The sequence below is a fragment of the Sminthopsis crassicaudata genome, chromosome 4 (assembly GCF_048593235.1).
Source record: "Sminthopsis crassicaudata isolate SCR6 chromosome 4, ASM4859323v1, whole genome shotgun sequence".
NCBI classification, from domain to species: Eukaryota; Metazoa; Chordata; class Mammalia; order Dasyuromorphia; family Dasyuridae; genus Sminthopsis; species Sminthopsis crassicaudata.
In genome coordinates this window covers 177,505,461-177,524,101 of record NC_133620.1, presented here as the reverse complement: position 1 = coordinate 177,524,101, position 18,641 = coordinate 177,505,461, and the positions used below count along the sequence as shown (strand labels likewise).

At 30.7% G+C, this 18,641-nt stretch overlaps 1 protein-coding gene across 17 annotated transcripts in view; it reads right to left on the bottom strand.

Moving 5' to 3' along the window:
• TRDN (triadin) overlaps window positions 1-18,641 on the bottom strand; it is a 481,452-nt gene that overhangs the window by 13,273 nt on the left and 449,538 nt on the right. For 12 of the 17 annotated variants that reach the window (XM_074309958.1, XM_074309959.1, XM_074309963.1 and 9 more), the window contains 3 exons: window positions 18,307-18,345; window positions 16,267-16,311; window positions 14,468-14,497 (listed from right to left, as the gene is read on the bottom strand). The exons of 2 other annotated variants lie outside the window; for them this stretch is intronic. In XM_074309958.1, coding sequence (XP_074166059.1) covers window positions 14,468-14,497; window positions 16,267-16,311; window positions 18,307-18,345 — 114 coding nt within the window. The remainder of the gene's footprint in view (window positions 1-14,467; window positions 14,498-16,266; window positions 16,312-18,306; window positions 18,346-18,641) is intronic. 3 more of the 17 variants (XM_074309957.1, XM_074309961.1, XM_074309966.1) reach the window with 1 other exon arrangement.

Here is an 18,641-nt window from a genome sequence, read left to right as displayed (position 1 = left end):
ATTGTATTTATATTAGAGTATAATATGATCCAAATTGAGTTTTAAAAAAATAACATGATTACTATGTAGAAGAGAGATAAGAAGGAGAGAGAATAGAATTATAGAGCAAGAATTATAATGATCATTAGAGAACATTTATTCCAACACTAGTTTTAAAGATGAAAAAACTGGAACAGAGAAATTAAGTGACTTTCTAATAGTCACTTAGAAGATCCATATTAATGGCAGGATTCCTCCCAACTCCAATTCAAAATATAACATGCTTATTATTAAAGTAAATGAGATTAACAGAAACCATATGATTATCTCAACAGAAGCAGAAAAAACATTTGACAAAATCCAACAGCCATTTCTATTAAAAACACTATAGAACATAAGAATAAATGGGTTTTTCCTTAAAATTTCCTTCCTATTTAAAACCACCAGCAAGCATCATATGTAATAGGGATAAACTAAAAGCATTACCAATAAGATCAGAGGCAAAACAAGGTTGTCCACTATCACCATTACTATTCAATGTTGTATTAAAATGTTAGCATTATCAATAAGAGAAAACAAATTAAAGAGTTTGGAGTAGGTAATGGGGAAACAAAATTGTTGCTCTGTAGTACTAAGATAAGGAATCAGCTAAAAAAATTCTAAAAACAATTAATAACTTTAGCAAAGTTGCAGTATACAAAATAAATCCACATAAATCATCAGCATTTTTATATGTTACTAACAAAATCCAGCAGCAAAAGACACAAAGAGAAATTCCATTTAAAATAACTATAGATAATATATAATATTTTGGAGTCTCCCTGTCAAGACAAAGTCATGAAGTATATGAACACAATTACAAAACACTTTTCACACAAATAAAGGCAGATCTAAACAACTGGAAGAATATCAAGTGCTCATGTATAGGCCAAGTTAATATAATGAAAATGATAATTCTACCTAATCTACATATTTAGTGCCATACCAACCAAACTGACAATAAATTACTTTCCAAAGCTAGAAAAAATAATAACAAAGTTCATCTGGAAGAACAAAAAGTCAAGAATTTCAAGAGAATTAGTGAAAATTATTGAACATTGTTGATGGAGTTATGAATTGATTCAATCATTCTGGACAGCAATATGGAACTATGCCCAAAGAGCTATCAAACTGGGCATACCCTTTGATCCAGCAGTTTCTCTACTGGATATGTATCCCAAAGAGACCATAAAAAAAGGAAAAAAGATTGACATGTGCAAAAATATTTGTAGAAGCCTTTTCTGTAATGTCAAGGAACTGGATATGGAATGGATGTCCAGTTGGAGAACGTGAATAATTATGGTATATGAATGTTATGGAATATTATTGTTTTATAAGAAACAAGCTTCAGTTTGATTTTAGAAAAGCCCAGAGAGACTTACATGAACAAATGCTAACTGAATTAAGTAGAACTATGAGAACATTGTATACAGCAACAACAAAATTAGGCAATGATTAATTCTAATGAACATTGCTCTTTTTTATAATGAGCAGACTTTTGAAGAAGAGAGCTATCCAGAAAGAGAACTGTAGGGACTGAGTGTGGATTACAACATAGTATTTTCATTTTCAGTTTTCTTTCTCATTTTTTTCCCTTTTTGATCTGGTTTTTCTTGTGGAGCATAATAATTATGGAAATAGGTATAGAGGAATTGCACATAGTAAACATATATTGGATTACTTGCTGTCTAGAGAAAGGGTGGGAGGAAGGGAGGGGGATAAAATTTAGAACATAGGTTTTGGAAAGATGAATGTTGAAAACTATCTTTGCTTAAATCTTGAAAATAAAAAGCTATTATTAAAAAGTAAAGTAAATGAAATTAATGACAAGATAATTACTATAGTCCAAGTAAGAACTCATAATATCCTGAACTTGAGTGCTTGCAAAGTAGAAAGAATAGTGATATTAGAGTGGAAAAAACAGGTTTGGGGTCACAATATCACCACTTTTTTATCTGTGTGACCCTGGAAAAATCACTTAATATTTTAAAGTCTCATTTTTAACATATAAAAAGAGGGGCAATACTCTTCTTGCCATTGCCATTAAGTAATGGGGTCAATACAGGACAATATGGAAATATGGAAGAGTTGGTGGTATAATCGGTAGAACTTAAATTATAATGATGGGTAGAGATGCAAGGATCATTGATGTTTTAAACTTTGGATGATTGGAAAAAATGGTGGCATTATAAGTTTTGAGTGAGGCACTTAATATGAAGAAAGGAAGATGCATTTTTCTGTTTATCTTTTAGCTCTGAAGGAAGTTGTGGGAAATATAACTTTATATGTCTAGTCAATCAATAGGGAAATGAATTATAGTTCGGTAAAGAATTTCCAAAGCTAGAGAGCTATATTTGGGAATAATGTTCAGATTTAATAGTTTATAATGTGGAAGCAGATAAGATCATAGAAAGAAAGTGTATAAAGAGAAAAGAAAAAAAAAAGAGTCAAATACAAAGCTTTGAAAATTCTCATCTTTAGAGAGTTTAGGAAGAAGAATCAATGATAAATGGAAAAATAAACAAGCTATGGAAATATTAGGGTGCCTATAGATGTAATATGTTCTCCTTCAAGGAGAATCTTCTAACGATGGCAGAATGTGGTTGAAAGATTTCTGTTCAGCCACAGTGTGAACTATATAACTCCTGAAATTCCTTCAAGCTTGAGATTCAGTGATATTATGTATATTCCAAAGTCAAGAGAAGAGAAAATTGTCATCAGTGCAAAACTGTACCAGTCAAGGAATATCTTTACCATCAAAGGGTGGACTTAATTTCACTAGTACTGGGGACTCCCAGATAAGGAAACTTTTTCTACTAAAGAAGATAGAGTCCTCCAGTTTTAAAGTGTTGCTGAATATTGAGGGGTTAAATGACTTTTTATCCAGTATCCTACAGTCTGAACATATGAGAGATGTCACAATATCAAAGCTAGAGATTTGTAATCTTTTTTTTTTTTTTTTTTTTTTTTCCTGAGCCTGGGGTTAAGTGACTTGCCCAGGGTCACACAGCTAGGAAGTGTTAAGTGTCTGAGATCAAATTTGAACTCGGGTCCTCCTGAATTCAGGGCTGGTGCTCTATCCACTGCGCCACCTAGCTGCCCCTGTAATCTTCTTTAGATAGTCTTTTTAATCTTAATCATCTAAATTCCTTAAACTGATCTTAATACACAATTTCAGTCTTTTAGCCATCCTTCCCTGGAAGTGCTTGAATTTATCAATTTTCATTCTAAAATGGAATGCTCAGGATTGAACATGATATTCTAGATGCTGTTTGAGTAAAGAAAACTGCAAGGGGTCTATTACCATCTTTATACAACAATAACAAAACCAATTTGGAGACAGTATGAGTATAGCTTTCTATTTTCAATATAAAACTGATTCACTTTGAGCTTCCTTGAAGCTCATTTAATCCTCAAGACTTTGTTTATATGATTAAGATAGTCACATTCCCTAATCCCATGCTTTTTTCTCCCCAAGTATGTTTAGATCTTTCCCCATCAAATTTCATCATTTGGTCAAACATTTTTGTATGTTGAGAAATATTTTGTATCTTACCTCTTGTTATTTGATATTTTATCAATGTTTGTTATCACCATCTCTTTCTTGTACCTCCTTCCCATCTACCTAGGTTTGTGTCATCTGCAAACTGATTAACAGACAGTCTGATGCCTTTGATAAAAGTATTAATTAATATAGAGCCAAATAAAGATCCTTGGGTATCTCCTGTGAATACTTTTAAGTTCACATTTAATTCATGACAATATTTTAGATCAGTTTCATTAAACCAAGCCCATACACACAAGTATATCTTTGGAGGCAGTAACCATCAGTTATTTTCTCTTTGTATTTTTAGTGTATTTGCCAGGCAAATAAAATCTTACCAGATTAGATTAATCAAATTGGCTATCCATCAAACTGTGTTAACATATAATTTATATATTTTCATTTTTCCCACATAGATATTATGAGAAACTTATTAATATTATGTTAAAAATAGAAAAATTATATCTATGAAATTCCATTTATATATATATATACACACACACACACACACACACACACATATATATATATATATATATAAGCTTTCATTTAAAAAAGAAAGAAAATGAAGAAATATAGCTTGGCTAGCATTTCATGAATTTATGTAAGTTCTTAGCAATAAAAACTTCATTTTTGCAAATGCTTACAAAAATGCTTTTAAGATATTCTAGAATTTTGCCAGAAATTGAGCTCAATATTAAAGTTCTACAATTAAAAGATTACAATCTGTTTTTTTTAAAGTAGACAATATGTGAGCAATAAAAATTCAGAAATAAGCTGCAAATTTTTTTTTTCAGAATTCTAGAATAAATTCTTCTGAGTCTCCTGAGCTGAACACATGGAGAGTATCTGTATTTTTAAAACCATATCCATATTTATCTTGATTTTCAGCTATTCGTGAATTATTTAATTTCATTTTTGTAGTCTAAATTTTTTTCCACTAGTGGAGAAAATAGATGCAAAATTAAACATTTACATCATCTCATTATTAAATGACACTATCACATTTGTCTTGTGCAGCAACATTGGCCTTTCTGTGATCCTCCTTTTGCTGCAAATATTGTTATTAAAAAACTTCATGCTTTTTTTGGTCATTTCTCTTCTTAGTTATTCTGTGCATTCTCTCTCCTGATACTATTCTATTTTGCATCCATCTTCAAGTATTTCTCCTTATTTCATTTTCTTTACATGTCTTTAAGCCTAAATTGATTAATGAGTTCTTCATGCATCTCTTTCTGTTTTGTGAGTCTTAATTATCTTTAATTTTTTCCTTTGAGTAATGTATTTTTCTGTGCTTTTATTCCTCCTTGAGAATGGGTTTCACATACTCTTTATAAATTAGGTTATTGTAATATTAAAGATCTTATAGGAAGCTATTTCAAAATATTCACTTATATAGAGTTCATAGATTTAATGTTTGGAAGTTAGACTTTAAGGAAATTGTGATATAATTCCTTTAATTTATAAATGAGGAAGCTAAAGCCATGAGAGTTTTAATGACTTGCCCAAAGGCATGCAAATAGTTAAGCAGCAGAACTTCAATTTGGACCTCTGTTTTCTGACTTTCAATATAGTATTTTTATCATTCTATATTACCATATGGTCTTATAGCCCAATGTTTTCCTCATTATTCAACACAAACTCTAAGTTGGAAGGATAAGTTCTTTCCAATATCTCCACATCCACTACTTCCTCCTTATTGCTCAGGATAAGAACTAGATGCTCGACTTCTCTTATTGTTTTCATACTTTTGAAGCCATGGTTCACAAGGTGTTTTATGTATATTTTCTCATTTGATTCTCAAAAAAAAAAAATAACAACCAACCAAACAAAAGAAAAAACAACTCTGTGAGGTAGATGCAATTATTCTCAATTTATAAATGAGTTTGAGAGAGGACCAATCTATGTATTAAATGACTTGTTTATGATTATAAAAATATTAAATGACTAGGACAACTTCTAAACTCAAGCTTTTCTGATTCCAAGCTTAATGCTCATATATTCATGATGAGGTGCTTCAATGATCCTGTTTGTAGATAATTGTGGTAATTTCATCAAATCCCAGAATGTTGTGTAATCTACAATCACTTCAAAGTCTTTTCAAACAAAGTCTCTTCATGTCACACATACAAGAAAAACAATGTGTATTAAATATGACCTTTTTTTAAGATTATAATAGATAATAGTAAGCATGGTCCTATAAATCTGGAATAAATATCTTGGATTAAATTTTCAGATGAACAGTGATCTAAGCATGTGATGAAATAAAAAAGGAAAGCAGGGCAGAGAGAGTTGAGAAAATTTTGAGCATTTTCAATATAAAAATAAAAATATAAAAAAGAAAGCAGAGCAGATAGATTTGGGAAACTGTACAGTATTTTCAATAACCCTGAGTTTCCATTGATTTGAGAGTATACTATCTTCTCACTTTTATATTGCAAAATGCCAGGCTTCTTTTAAGATATTACACAGATGTCATAATCAACAAAGTTTGTTTAGATCACACCTAATTTTTAGCACTCTCCTTAGAATCCTTCTTTCTTTATGCTATTTCTGCTTTATGTTTTATTACTTAAGTATAGGTTGGAAATCCCTTTCCCATTCCAGGAGAATGTAAATTTCTTGTTTTTTATTCTTGAGAAATGAACTATTTCTTAAATCCATAGTACTAAGCCTGTAGTGCAACATGATTTGTTGGGGTAAATTGAATGTGATCATTCAAAGTCATTATATCTTTAAATAAATGAATTTCACCATACTACAATATCCTCAAAATACTGGCAGTTTACTCAAAAAAAGGCATGTCATAGTAGAACACATCTGGAATCTTTGTGCAATGCCTGACCAGGGCAAAAATTTTCAAGAAATATATGCATTAATTTCTGAAGGTCTCTCCTGTCATTCTTATGGTGATATGGCTGCCTTTAGGCCACCTGCCAGCACTGCTGAATGTCACTATAAATGATGAGGTTATACTGCCAGCTTCCAAAAGAGAAATGATGAGCAGTGACATCCATTTCACCAAACTTTTCAGACAACGATTATCCCTAGGCTTGAGGAGAAGGAGAAACTTTAGTTGGACAACAATATATATTCATGTGTGACACTAAAAGCAATTATATTGTTTCCTAGGAGCAACTAGTGGATAATTCAGAAAAGGATACTTCAGCTCATTTAGCAACCTAACAATTAGAGCTATCTGAAACTGCATCAGAATGTAATGTATTTATAAAAACAGAATTATAGTGGGAAGGAACTTCAGAAATCACCTAATCCAGGACTCTCATTAGCAAAGAAGAAAGCAGATCTGCAGAAACCAAGTGAATTGTACAAGGTCACACAATCAGTACCAAGCAAGACCAAAGGCTGGCCTGATATTCCATCATAAGTTATCTTTTAGTAAAAGTTGAATGACTACTTGCTGAGAATGTTGTAGAGAGGATTCTGTTTCAAATGCAAGTTGCTTTAGAAGACCTGAGATTCCTTATACCTCTGAAACAGTGATGGTTTTGATTTAAATACAATTTCTAAAAGGGGGTAACATAGCCAGAAACATTCATTTAAATTGCTTTCTACCAAAGAATGGGAATGTTTTAGACCCTCCTGAACCTGTTTTAAACACCACTCAGAAGTAAGGAATCTTGTCTATAGCATTTCAGTTATTTTATTTATTTCTTGCTATCCTAGGAGATAAAACCAGTGTGTTAGACTTTACCATTATTTATATGTGAATGTTCCAGGTAGAGATCAATTTTAATGTGACATTTTCTGTTGCTTTCTCTAAATAATAATGTACAAAAGAGATTCTACTCTTAAAAGTACAATAGAATATAATCCTATTGCTTTGCTCTCAGTTCCATAAAACCATAGTATTCAGAGACTTAAAGATGAAGTAGTTCAATCCCTTTATGAAATATGAACTAGGGGTAGCTAAGTGGCGCAGTGGATAGAGCACCAGCCTTGAATTCAGGAGGACCTGAGTTCAAATCTGGCCTCAGACATTAACACTTCCTAGCTGTGTGACCCTGGGCAAGTCACTTAACCCCCATTGTCTCAGAAAAACAAACAAACAAAAAATAAATGCTTTAGGTTGGTTGGACTAAATGACTCCCATTCCATGCTGAAATTTTGTGACCCTAATCTTTGATATTTCAAATTTAGGGCAGTTATCAAAAAACAAAATTTAGGAAAATAGGAAAATATGACATTACTTAAAAGAAGATTTATAGACAGGTAACATGCCACAAACCTCTCCACTAGTTTGCATTTTGTGACTTAGAATAGGTAAGTGAGCATCATTTGGGATTGTTAATTAGGACCAAAATCATTGAAATGGTGACTAATGTTAATTGGGGAACATAACTGTTTCTGAGAGAATCATAATCTCCAGAGAAATTTTTATGGCAAGGGGAAGTACAAGCTTTTTTTTTTTTTCTGCTTCCATGTTTGATATAAGTATGCCATCAATCTCTCTAGCAATAACAGTGTAAAAGCCACACACTCATGCTAACAGCAATGGTGTTGTACTGTATTTATGGTTAAATATCACAGGGTTTTTTTTTTTTGTTTGTTTGTTTGTTTGTTTTTGTTTTGTTTTTTTTTTGTAAGAGTAAATTTAATAGCTATTTTGATTCCATAATTCATTTAGGTTTTTGAAGCATTTTGACCTAGTTTAAGAAGATGAATTCAGCACATGATTGGCACAAATAATAGCATTTAGATTCACTCTATAAAGTTAAGCAAAGTAGTCTCTCATTACTAGATCTGTAATTGCATGTTAATCACCCCATTAAAGTTTCTTGTGGAGTGCTCAAACAGTGATTGGCATACATTGTTTAGATGGGAAATTGATCAATCTATCTTTAGAGTTAGAAAGAAGATTCCTGTACCAAGCCCTATTTTTGAAACAATTATTATTTTTTTAAATTTGTAACTTAAAAGTCCAAGGTACCAAGAGAAATGAAAAATTGCTTGTAGAGGGTCATTGAGATTCTGTGATGGTTTGGAGCATTTAGATAAGGCTATTGATTCAATAGACTTTTGTAGTCTCTGAGTTTCCAAAATTCATAGTCTTGGCTCTAAAACTCCCAGTCTGGTGCTTTCTTACACTGTGCTGATTGGTGAGTGAGGTAGTTCCCTATATCTATCAGGTCTCAGTCATAATTCACATTTGACTCTGGCTGTTTCCTTATGTATCCCAGTCCTCCTTTCCTTCTCTCTCTCTCTCTCTCTTTTTTCCTGGGAACCATAATTAAATAAACATCACCATTGCTACTAGAAAGTACATATCAATTAACTCCCCTAAGGTTCCACTCCTCATCCTTATAACTTCCCAAACCAAAATACCTTTACCTAATTAACATTATCCTATATTCCTAAAAAAAAAAGGAATATTGGATAGAGGAAAAGGCATGGAGTAAGGAAGACCTGAGTTCAAATCCAGCCTCAGAGACACTTACTAATTGTTTAACCTGAGGCAACTCAGGAAGCCTTTTTGTTGTAGTTGTTTTAGTTTGCTCCAATGTAAAATGAAGACAACAATAGCATCTACCTCTCAGAGTTATTATGTAACTTTTTTTTGGTAATTTTTTGTAAGGCACTTAGCATACTGCTTAGTACATAGAAATATTAGATGGGAGTAGTAATAGTAATAGTAATAAAAATAATAATAGAATTAGCAGCAACAGTAGATCTTGAATTCTTAACACTTCACTTGACACATAGTAGGTGGCTATATATTTTTCTTTTAAAAAGTTGTTTGATCATCTTAGAACAGATTAATCCAGTTTCCTAAATTGTGTCAAATGTAATGCTCAATACTTTCTTTTTTTCATGTGGAGTTGTGGATAAATTGCATAACTTTCAGGGCACTGGAGTACCATTTCATGAATGACTGGTCATTAGTGATGTTAGTGATAGTTCAATGGTCTCTAATCAGGATACAATTTAGTAAGCAGGATATTTTGCCTAATGGGCTTTTAGACAAATAATACATAAAACAGAGTCAACAGCAGAAAAAAAATCCTGCAAGAATTTTCATCAATCAAAGCAATTTTTTTTTCATTATTTCTATTTAAGTTCTTGATGTTTTCTAGAAAAGGCTTATTGGAGAATCAATTCGGATTATGAACCATTGTGTCTGAGATAACACATATTTCAAGTGCAAGAAAGTAACTACTTAACATTTTTAAATTCATAGACTCCCACTTTTAGTTTCACAAATTAATTTGTTTTAACATTTTAAAGTGCATTTAAAAATAAAGTTCAGACATGCTTCATCAAATTTTGCATATTCCTAATTTCCAAAAAGTTTTTCCAAAAGAAACATTTGATCTTTTTTGATTAGGTCTTTGGTTTTATGAAGGAAGAAATTATTTGTTCTTCTAAAAATGTTTTATTTTCTCATAGTAGTTTTTTGGGATAAAACATTGTAATCAGTTATTTAAAAGGTACTCTACAAGAGATAGTGGAGAATTCAGAAATTATTTTCATATAGATGATTTGGATAAAACAGTATACAAAAATGTCTTCCTCATGTCATGGAACTGAATTTGGTTTATAGAAGGCTAAGTTAGAGAAGTGATATCTGAGATTATTAAAATCTTGCTGATGAATGATTTTAAGGTTTATATGGTTTGATTGATTGCCTAGGAATAGGGATAGGAACTAAACTTGTGATTTCATTTGTGTGAGGAATTTAAATGAGGAAACTCCTTCCATCAATGCATGTTGACATTTTCTCTTCCACTTACAGTCTTTGTTACCTGGAGTTCTGATAGGCTAAATGACTCAAAGTTATACAGCCAATATGTGGCCAAAGCAGACCACTACAGTCATGCAGAAAAAAATGAAATAAAGTTGACAATCTAGAGACTAACTTTATGATGCTCTTATGTATATGGAATGGATCGTCACTCTTATCAAGGCTCTCTGGTTGTCATTGTCATCATTACCAACATGATAAATATGTAACAACATTTTAAAGTTTTTAAAACACTATATATTACCTCATTTCATTTATATAACAATCCTATGAGGGATGTGATATTAATATGCATTTTACAAATAAGAAAACTGAGGTTAAATACACTTTGATATGGTTGATATACAGTGTTTAAGTCAAAAGTCAAAACAAGGTTTTTCTAAACTCTATATTTTACCTTATATCCTAAAGTAACAACCTATGAAACAATGAAAACAATTTCAAAGAATGAAAGACCGAAATAATTGGCCTGATGTGATGGAGTAGAAAAATTTCTTGATAGAAGAAATGCGACACTTCGTTAGCAATGTCTACATAAAAGATATTGCAAATGACAAGAATGTGAAGGGACAAAAAGAAGAAAAATAGTGAGAATAGTGGGAAAAAGAAGAATGAGAAGAAAATAGATGCAGTAGAGGAGATAAGAAAAGATGGTGACAAGAAGAAATTACCATAATTATAGAAATTATAATTATAAAATTGTAATAATAATAAATATAAGGGCATCACAATGCCCTCAGATACTTTAGTAAAAGAGAAGAATAACTGCATTTTGGAAATCAAAGGCATTTTGTTCCTAGAAGAGAAAACTAGAGAGCATGTCTACTTTGTTTCTTTATTTGGGGATGTGGGGGTGGAAGTAGCTAATAAAAACACAAGAATGTGTGTGTGTGTGTGTGTGTGTGTGTTGAAGAAAAGAATTACTTGTATCTATCTTAGACAAACCCTTTAGCTATCAATATGCTGATCAATATCAATATGAAAAGTCATTATAATTGAGAATTCTATGGATCCTTTATTCATTACCCATAATAACATGGTAATGAGTTGAACCATGATAGTTTAGAAGACATACAGTAGACATTGGTAAAATTGCCTGATTTAGGAGGTAAGTTCTGGCCCCCATAATTACTGTTAATCTCAAAGAAGAATTGGAAGTGCTATTTGAAAAGAATGTACCCAATGCCCCTAAATCATCAAGGAAGAGTTAAAGTGTGCTCCCAATGTTTTGCTTAATAAAATATGGAAGTCAATGTAACATTTTTGAAAGTTTTTCCTATTAACCCTAAGATACAATGCAAACTCCATCTCCTATAATGTAAATCTGATGTACTTTTCCAGGCCTATTTTACAGCACTTTTCTTCACACCTTTGATTTTTTAACCACAGTGGACCACTTTCTATTTCCATAAGGATGTATAATTTTCAGCCTTCAAGCATTCACATAAATCATCTTCAGGAATTTATCTCTTTCTTATTAGCATTCATGTAACTCATAAATTTTTTTTCTTTTTTAGAAACATCTTTATTGTCTACTTATAAGGATTACAAGAAGTAAAGTTGGAAGAAACCATAGAGATCATCTACTACAATAGTCTCATAATACAGAAGATGAAAACAATGTCCAGGAAAGTGACACAACCTGCCCAGTGTCATACAGCAAATAAATATCAGAACCAAGATTCAAATATTGAACTTCTGATTTTACATCCAGAGTTCTTTTACTATGATCTGCTTCTTATGATAATCTACTTTGTATCATAGTTACTTTTGTGCATCCTATCCTTCTAATAGAATAAAATTTATGAAAAGGACAGTCAACATTTCATATTTAGATAGTTTCATTTCTAGCCCAGTATCCAGTGCAGAGAAGTTGCTTTAAATGTTTAGTGATTGATGAATGATTATATGGAATCAGCAACAACAGTACAGATTCTACAATAGTAGAATCAAAAGGCCTTCCATAGGTTACATCCATGTAAGTCCAAAGAACAACACACATAAACAAAAACAGAAGAGATGGCTCTCATGTAGATTTGTTCATATAAGTGGAAGAGTTTATATAAATGAAGTTTATTTTAGAAATTGTAGAAATATATAGATTTATCACAATTCAAGACAAGATAATCACAGAATATATCTTACATTAGGTCAATGCATTCTATGTAAGGGCATTATAGTAACTGTGAAACACATAGTCAGAGATATTAAATTTGGCATATACTAAATATCTAAGAATATACCTAGTAGACATTAAGAGCTTGATATGTCATAAATTCTCAGATGACAATCCCCATATTACAAATACAAACCTCAAAATGTCTTTCAGAATTCAATAAATTAACTGTACTGGAAGATCATTAATATAGATAAAATATTGTCTACTGCACATTTTTAATAGATTTTGCCATACCTCAAATTCATAAAATTCAAGCTATCTAGAAAAAAAAGAATTTCAAAATACAGAGACTTAGCGGAATAAATCCAAATCACATAGAGATGACATTAGCTCGAAATTCAGAGCACAAGGATTTTCTTCCATAACACTGATTCATTAAAATTAGAGAAAAATCTTTTTAAATCTCTATATTTTACCATACTCAATGTCCAATATATATGGAAGAAAAAAACAGTTCAAGATATCAAAATCTAACAGAATAAATAAATATCATGTGGGAACAAGATAAGATATTTATTATCTGTCATCCCATCTGATACTAGAGTTGTCTCAAAAAAGTTTTTAGTGAGCTTACCAAGGATGAAGCTATATTCAAATACTTTTTCAGTTACAAAAAGTAATTATTTTACCCAACTGTGCAATAGTACATAGAACATTAAATATAAAAATAAAATATGTTTGAGAATTGTCCCAGGATTATGTTTCTGGATGGCATTAAATGAGATCAGGTCACAATTATAAATTACAATCAATGTGACAATGGTAAATAGTGAAAGAGGGACTATAATTCCTACTTCTTTTATATTTGACACAAAATGTACTTGGCACATTTGTGGCTCCCAGTAAATATTTATGATTGATTGATTATGAGCTAAATCTGGAATGTAAAATGCTTATTCTTTTTTATTTCACTGAATTAGAGTTCCACAGGAAACTTTAGAATTCTACTCTATTTGTTTAGAGTTTTCTTCTTTCTTTCCACTTTCTTTTGAGAGACAATTGGGGTTATGACTTGCACAGGGTCATACAAAGAAGACATAATAAGTATCTGAGGCTGGATTTGAACTCAGGTCCTCCTGACTCCAGTACCCCAGTGCTCTAACCACTGCTCAGTTTAGTTGCCTCAAGAATTTTCTATCATTCTTATATCTTAGTTTCATAAGATATCTTTCTCTGATTTGTTTACTGTTTATGGTATATGATATTATACTCATGGTTATACTATATCCTTCTATTTTTACAAATATCACTTTCCCATTTTTTAAAAAGGAGAATAAGTACCAGATGGCAATAGGGAATAATCTAGTATTATTCCACCATATTTGACCTTATAATGATTGTTAAGAGATTATGGGATTAAAGGAGAAGGAAGAGGGATTGAAGTTTTCTTTATGATAATTTAATCATCAATAAAATGTATCTATTATAATCTTATACATTTTTTTGTCCTGCCTTATCAAGATAGTAAAATAGATTTCAAGAAAGACTTTAGAGTCTAAAATTATTTCATAAATAAGGATAAGAAAAATCTACTTATTACTATTTCATGCCAACTTTCAAAGACTACAGGGTTAGAATTATTATGTAAATTAATCATGCCAAATAAAGTATTTTTTAAAATAGATTATTTGCTTAAGTCATAGACAGAATGGACCAGGAATAAAGCAAATCTGATTTCAAGTCTTGTTTTGATTCACACTGACTGTGTGACTTTGGACAAGTCACTTAACATTTTGTCCCCTTCCATACCATTATGGAGGTTCCCTAGGAAGTTTTTTAGAAAGATAAAACTTTAAGTCTAGACCTTCCAAAAAATATGAAGGAGGAGGAGAAGGAAGAGAAGAAGGAAAAAGAGGAGGAGAAGAGTGGAAGGAGGAAAAGGAGAAAGAGAAGAAGGAGTAAAACAGGAGTTCAGTATAATAAACTATGCATCAATTAATTGAATGCTACAAACCGAACTTACTCATTGTTTTCAATGTATGGGCTGTTTTTTCTGAAAGAAAATAAACAAATCCCAAATCATATACTTTATAACAGAAATAAAATCCAAATAAAACATATATATTCTATACATCAACAATGTTGTGTCTTAAAAGTTAATAGATTAAAATTATTATAATTTGAAAGTGTTAGTAAAAATGTGTCTTTGAATAATTTTCAGTGATAGCTAAATTAGTTTCTTTAATGCAAGAAAACATTTATTAAAGCACTATTAATCATTTGGTGTTCAAAATTTTTTAAAAATTATTCTTTGGAATAGCTGCTTTGTGAAACTGAATTTTCTGTTATATTCAGTACATTTAATAGAATTAGCTTTAAATAATTTAATAAAGATTTTATGAAAATAAGCTTTAACACTCCAAACATCATAAATATGCTGTCAAGTCTCTTATAAAGAAAGAAATGAACCAGAGAAAAGATATTTTATATCTTATATTTTAGAAATGATCATCAAAAAAAGGAAACATTCAATTAATCAAATTGTCCTTAATATCTTCCTTTATAGTTGGAATGGATGGAAAGATGGAAATATGTTGCTGGATTGTTGTTTAGCATTTTAAAACTCATTGTTTTTTTTCTGTGTAGATGGTGAAAATATATCAGGTGGAATAGAGATCAGATAAAGATACTAAGAGATAAATGCTGTAAAACAGGAAAGCATAGATAACATCTTCATTCAGCAGCAAAAAAAAAAGTGTAGCTTAAAAGGGTGTAATTTTAAAATGATGGCTTTTAATCAGTTTCTCAATAGAATTCTCACAGTTTTATTTTAGAAAAATACTAGAATTAAAATTGTATTATAGCCTAATAGAAAATTCTTTCTCTCAAAAATATTGTTAGGATAATTACTATGCTCTTCAGAGTCTTTGACAGCCTTGCTTGTACACTCTATTCCACAAATGTTGAAATAAAGTTTTGTTGTAGTTATTTGCTTGTTGTATTATTCCAAATAACAAAATATCAATTATAGATAATCCCATCTTTCATTTGCCTGGGAATTTTCTATTGAGATTTCTACCCATTTAACATAAAGTAACCTTTAACTTTTCAAGGGGATTGGGAATTTAAATTTATATCACTTGCCTCTACTTTTTTCCCTCCAAAGCAAAGCTTTCAGTTTTCCATTTACTATTATCTGTCATTTCATCTCACCCTCATTGCTTTTGCTGTAAACTTCTTAAGTCCTTCCATTAATATCTACCTGATAATGAGAATCATAGAAACACTATTTTGTTCTGTAGTATGTTCTACACGAAACAAATCTATTTGATATATAAATATACTTTCTGTTCCATTCCCTCACATATGTTTTCTCTAGGTTTTATCAAAACTTACTAGTAAGAATAGAGCCATAGAATTAGTCATTATTTGCTCTTTTTGAGCAAATCTCAAATTGAGCATATCTCAATTTTCATCTCAAAATTATTATTATTATGATTATCCCTAAACTCTTTTTGACATTACTTTTTATTTTAAAATGCTTCAGGTCATTTTCAGGTTTTTTTGTTTTAATTATGATCATTATTAATCTGTTGACTTTGTCAGATGATTTTGTTGTTCTTCTATGAGATTACAATTACTCACAAAATCTCATTGAAGAAATAATTTCTGTTGCTTTAAAAAAAAGTATAGCAGCTTGACCTATCATATGAAGATATTGAATGTTTTTTTTTCATGTATAAATATATAGAGAGTACACAAAATTCGGCACCTTAGCAGCAAAATATTGATCAAATATTTTACAAACTCAAGATTGATTACCTTTTGTCACATTGTGAGACAGAAGATTTTCTTTTCCTGTTGTGTCTATAAGAAAAATATGCTAATCAAATGCTTGAATTTTTAAAGTAACTTTGCTTTTAATTATAATTTTGACTTAGCTAACTCCTACAATAGACATTTGAAACAAAAGTTCCTTATAAAAATAAATTTGTCTGACAATATTTCACACCTCATACTAAAGAAAACAAAAGTGACTGAAAGGAATGCTTATAATGGCCTCAATTTAAGCAATAGCTGGCACATTGTTAATGTAAACAAAGTTGCAAAGAACCTTAATTTACTGCAATGTTTGGGGATTGGAAATTGTTCAAATTAATTTAATTTTCAGGTTAGAAATAAGAAGGCTTCTTCACTTATTTCCTGAAAAGTTTTCTAAAATATCTGCGTCTACTTCTCTCATTTAGGGAATAGAATTTAATTAAGTTACCCTTATCTTCCTTTGAAGACTGAGAAATTTATAACTTTGGGTTAAACATTCTGGAAATACTAATAAATACAACATACTGACAGACCATATTTGCTTTAGAACATGTAAAAGTTTAAGTTGAGAATAAGCTTTTAACCCAAAATTTCTTTTCCCCCCATGAAATTTATTTTGAGGAGAAAGAAGCAAATTTATAAGAAAAAATTGATAGTAGAAATGCATTCAACAATGTGAGTGCTAAAGTATGTCTTAGGCTCTATACAGAATGATCTCAACTTCCTATATATCTCTGATACAGGTAGAATAGTTGTTGACATGAATAACAATGGACACTGAAGCCCTAAAAAATCTTGAAGTCTCTTCTGAATCAATTAAGAAAACTAACTAGCATTCAATATAATTTTAATGTTCAGCATATTTTAGTAATATGAATGATGGTTATGCAAATTGCTGATATTTATAGAGACTTTAAGAAATTCACTATGTATCATATGCATTATCTCATTTGAGTCTCAAAAATCCTGATAGATACTATAGACATTATTACCTTTGTTTTGCATAAAGAGAAACTGACTTTTAAGACAAATGGATAATTAAGGCAAAACTTAAATCACTCAGTAGACCTTGTCTCATAATTCAAATTTCCAGGATATCAGAGAAAATATCAATGTTGATAGGAATTGATAATATCTTAGTTATTAAATAGTATAACTGCTTCATTTTATACTTAAATAACCTGATGCTCAAAGATGTGACTTTTTCTCATCTTTGGTGGAGCTAATATTTGGAATAAAGCCTCTAAATCCAATTCTATTCCACCCACTAAACCAGAAGATCTAGGTTTATTCCTGGCTCTACCATCGATATCTATGATATCAATTTAAATTACTTTTCTTTGCCTCAGTTTCCTTACATACAAAGTAAGATAAAACTTCCTCATTTAAACATATTCACAGGCCCCAGCTAATGTTCTCACAATGAGTCAACAGGCAAACAGGGCAGATATGTGGCACATTGGATAGAGCACTGGGCTTAAAATAAGGGAGAATCATCTTGATAAGTTCAAATCTATACTCGATATTTATTAATTGTGTGACCTTGGAAAAGTTACTTAACACTGTTTGCCTCAGTTTCTTCATTTTTAAAGTGATCTGCAGATGGAAATGGCAAACCACTTTAGTATCAATAAAATCTTTTAAAAGGGGTCACAAGGAATTGGATATGATTGAAATGACTGAACAACAACAAAACAACATTCAGATATTGCTTAGTGGTGAGTATTTTTCAGAGGTTTGGAAAAAAAGACCATCAAACTTAGAAAGGACCACTGAGATCCATTCTAAAACTCTGATTTTAATTTCTAGGCCTATGGATCTAGTAATGCTACTGACACAACTATTTAAACTTTAAATTAATAGGATACTTTTGTATATTCAGATTTCCTGTATTTTTATAAGATGCTTATTTTTTAATTGGATAAACACATGATAGGAAATTAAATGCAGTGTCATTTTTGTAAATAAACACATTCGGACATAGAATGTAGTTAGTTCCTACTGATTTCCTGTGAAACTCTCTAATCCCTCTATTATTACCTTTATGATCTTTCAGCTGCTTCTTTGGAGCTGTTTTTTCTATAGAAACAAAATAATATCATTTAAGGTAGAAGTGACATTTTTATTTAGCCTTTAAGTATTGAAACTAAAGTTTCTAAAGCCAAAATTTTAACTCCTATTCCCTCATAGCTTATATAATGTTTTCCAATTACAGAATTCTCATATATGAATTAATTTGATCTATACAGGATGTCCCAAAATATTAGTGAAGTTTTAAGCTTTGATAACTTAAACTATAGTAAGATTTTTGGGACAATCCATATAACAATTCTGTAATGTAGAAAATGTAAATATTGGTAGAGTAGGTCAGATAT